This window comes from Formica exsecta, unplaced genomic scaffold, assembly GCF_003651465.1.
Source record: "Formica exsecta isolate Colony F162 unplaced genomic scaffold, ASM365146v1 scaffold444, whole genome shotgun sequence".
Classification (NCBI taxonomy): Eukaryota; Metazoa; Arthropoda; class Insecta; order Hymenoptera; family Formicidae; genus Formica; species Formica exsecta.
The window spans coordinates 912,392-913,824 of NW_021851677.1; the positions used below are offsets into that span (position 1 = coordinate 912,392).

Sequence of the window (1,433 nt, forward strand, 5' to 3'; positions counted from 1 at the left end):
CAGGAATTTCAACGTGTACGTTTATTGCGAAGACTTTCCACGGATATTCTATGTTCTTCGTGAACGCTCGGTTTTATCTTTGCCACGTCCCCACAAGTATTGCTAATCAAAGTATCGTCTCCTTACTTTCATATTTGTAATCGTAATTTTATATCACATAATTAGAAAATTAAAATTTTACATATAATTTCTGTTCAGAATAATTCTCATTACAAAATCTTAATCGAAAACATCTTGTTTTTATTACTTTACTATATTATTTTTATTGCAAAATTTTTTATCCAAAAATATTTCCGAATCAAATTACGTTTTTCAAATATAATTGATTCGATATTTAAATTAAATATCCAGAAAAAGATATTCTTATACAAAATAAATATAATAAGTAACCGCATTAAAAAAAAAAAGCATTTATTGAATAAAGTTATTTAGTTAAAAAATTTATAATAATAACTCTAGTTTTATATTAGAAAAATTTTCTTCTCACCAATTTCTGTAATTCAAAATAGAACAACTGCGTCTAGGTAGTCTAAGTTTTCTGTTTTCCTTGATGCAAACGTCATTCGTAGACAATGGATGACGATGCATCGTTCTTTTACGCCAGATGGATTTCTCAACCGAAGAAAATCGTTGCGCATAAGTCCTTGGAGGTATACTTATAGTGGTGAATGGCACAGCGGTACATCTTATCCGGGGAGAGGATGTTTGGAGAGGTACGAATCTGCAGACCATCTGTGACAATAGTTCAGCATCCATGTTTAAATAATTAAAAGAATATTTTGCCTTATACAAGGTGATTGTAAAAGGCTATTAATTAGTAAAGCTTGTATAATAATAATTCTCTTTGTTTGTTTTACAAATGCATTAAATCGATGATCAAGATGGTTATATAATATAAAGATATTCCATCATGAGTATTTTATTGTGCAATTGCGTTTTATCTCACATCAAGTTTTTTTTTTAAATATAATAATATATATAATAAAATATTTAAATATATAATTAATTTGTACATAATAATTAAGATAGTTTTTTGCACATAAGATATAATCTTTGTTTTGGAAGCGCTTGATGCGGATAAGATTAAGTAAGATAACGCACTCTTGTAATTAAAAAGACCAGTAACACTTGTATAATGATTAAAGTGCTAGTCATGACGTAAGCGACTATGACGATTCTGAGAAGAATGGGGCTGATAACTTCCGCGCAGCCGTTCACGTTTATCGTTTTGTCATCTGTCATCTGCATGTGCATACAGGGTGCTACAACGTGCAAATTACAGCAGCTAAAAGGAACTCCAAGATCTCTATAATCCTCGTCCGAGATTCTGTTTTGTCCTGCCATTTCTTCCCGAGACGCATAATCCACTTTCTTTTATCCAAAATAATATCATTTAAATATCATATTATATATTACAAATTAAAATTATAAAT

General features: G+C 29.6%; 1 protein-coding gene across 1 annotated transcript in view; it reads right to left on the reverse strand.

Moving 5' to 3' along the window:
- LOC115240714 (RDS/peripherin-like protein xRDS36) overlaps nucleotides 1-1,433 on the reverse strand; it is a 15,661-nt gene that overhangs the window by 4,801 nt on the left and 9,427 nt on the right. The window contains exons 5-6 of the mRNA XM_029816030.1: nucleotides 488-732; nucleotides 7-102 (exon numbers count right to left, since the gene is read on the reverse strand). Of these exons, the coding sequence (XP_029671890.1) occupies nucleotides 9-102; nucleotides 488-732 (339 nt within the window). The 3' untranslated portion in view covers nucleotides 7-8. The remainder of the gene's footprint in view (nucleotides 1-6; nucleotides 103-487; nucleotides 733-1,433) is intronic.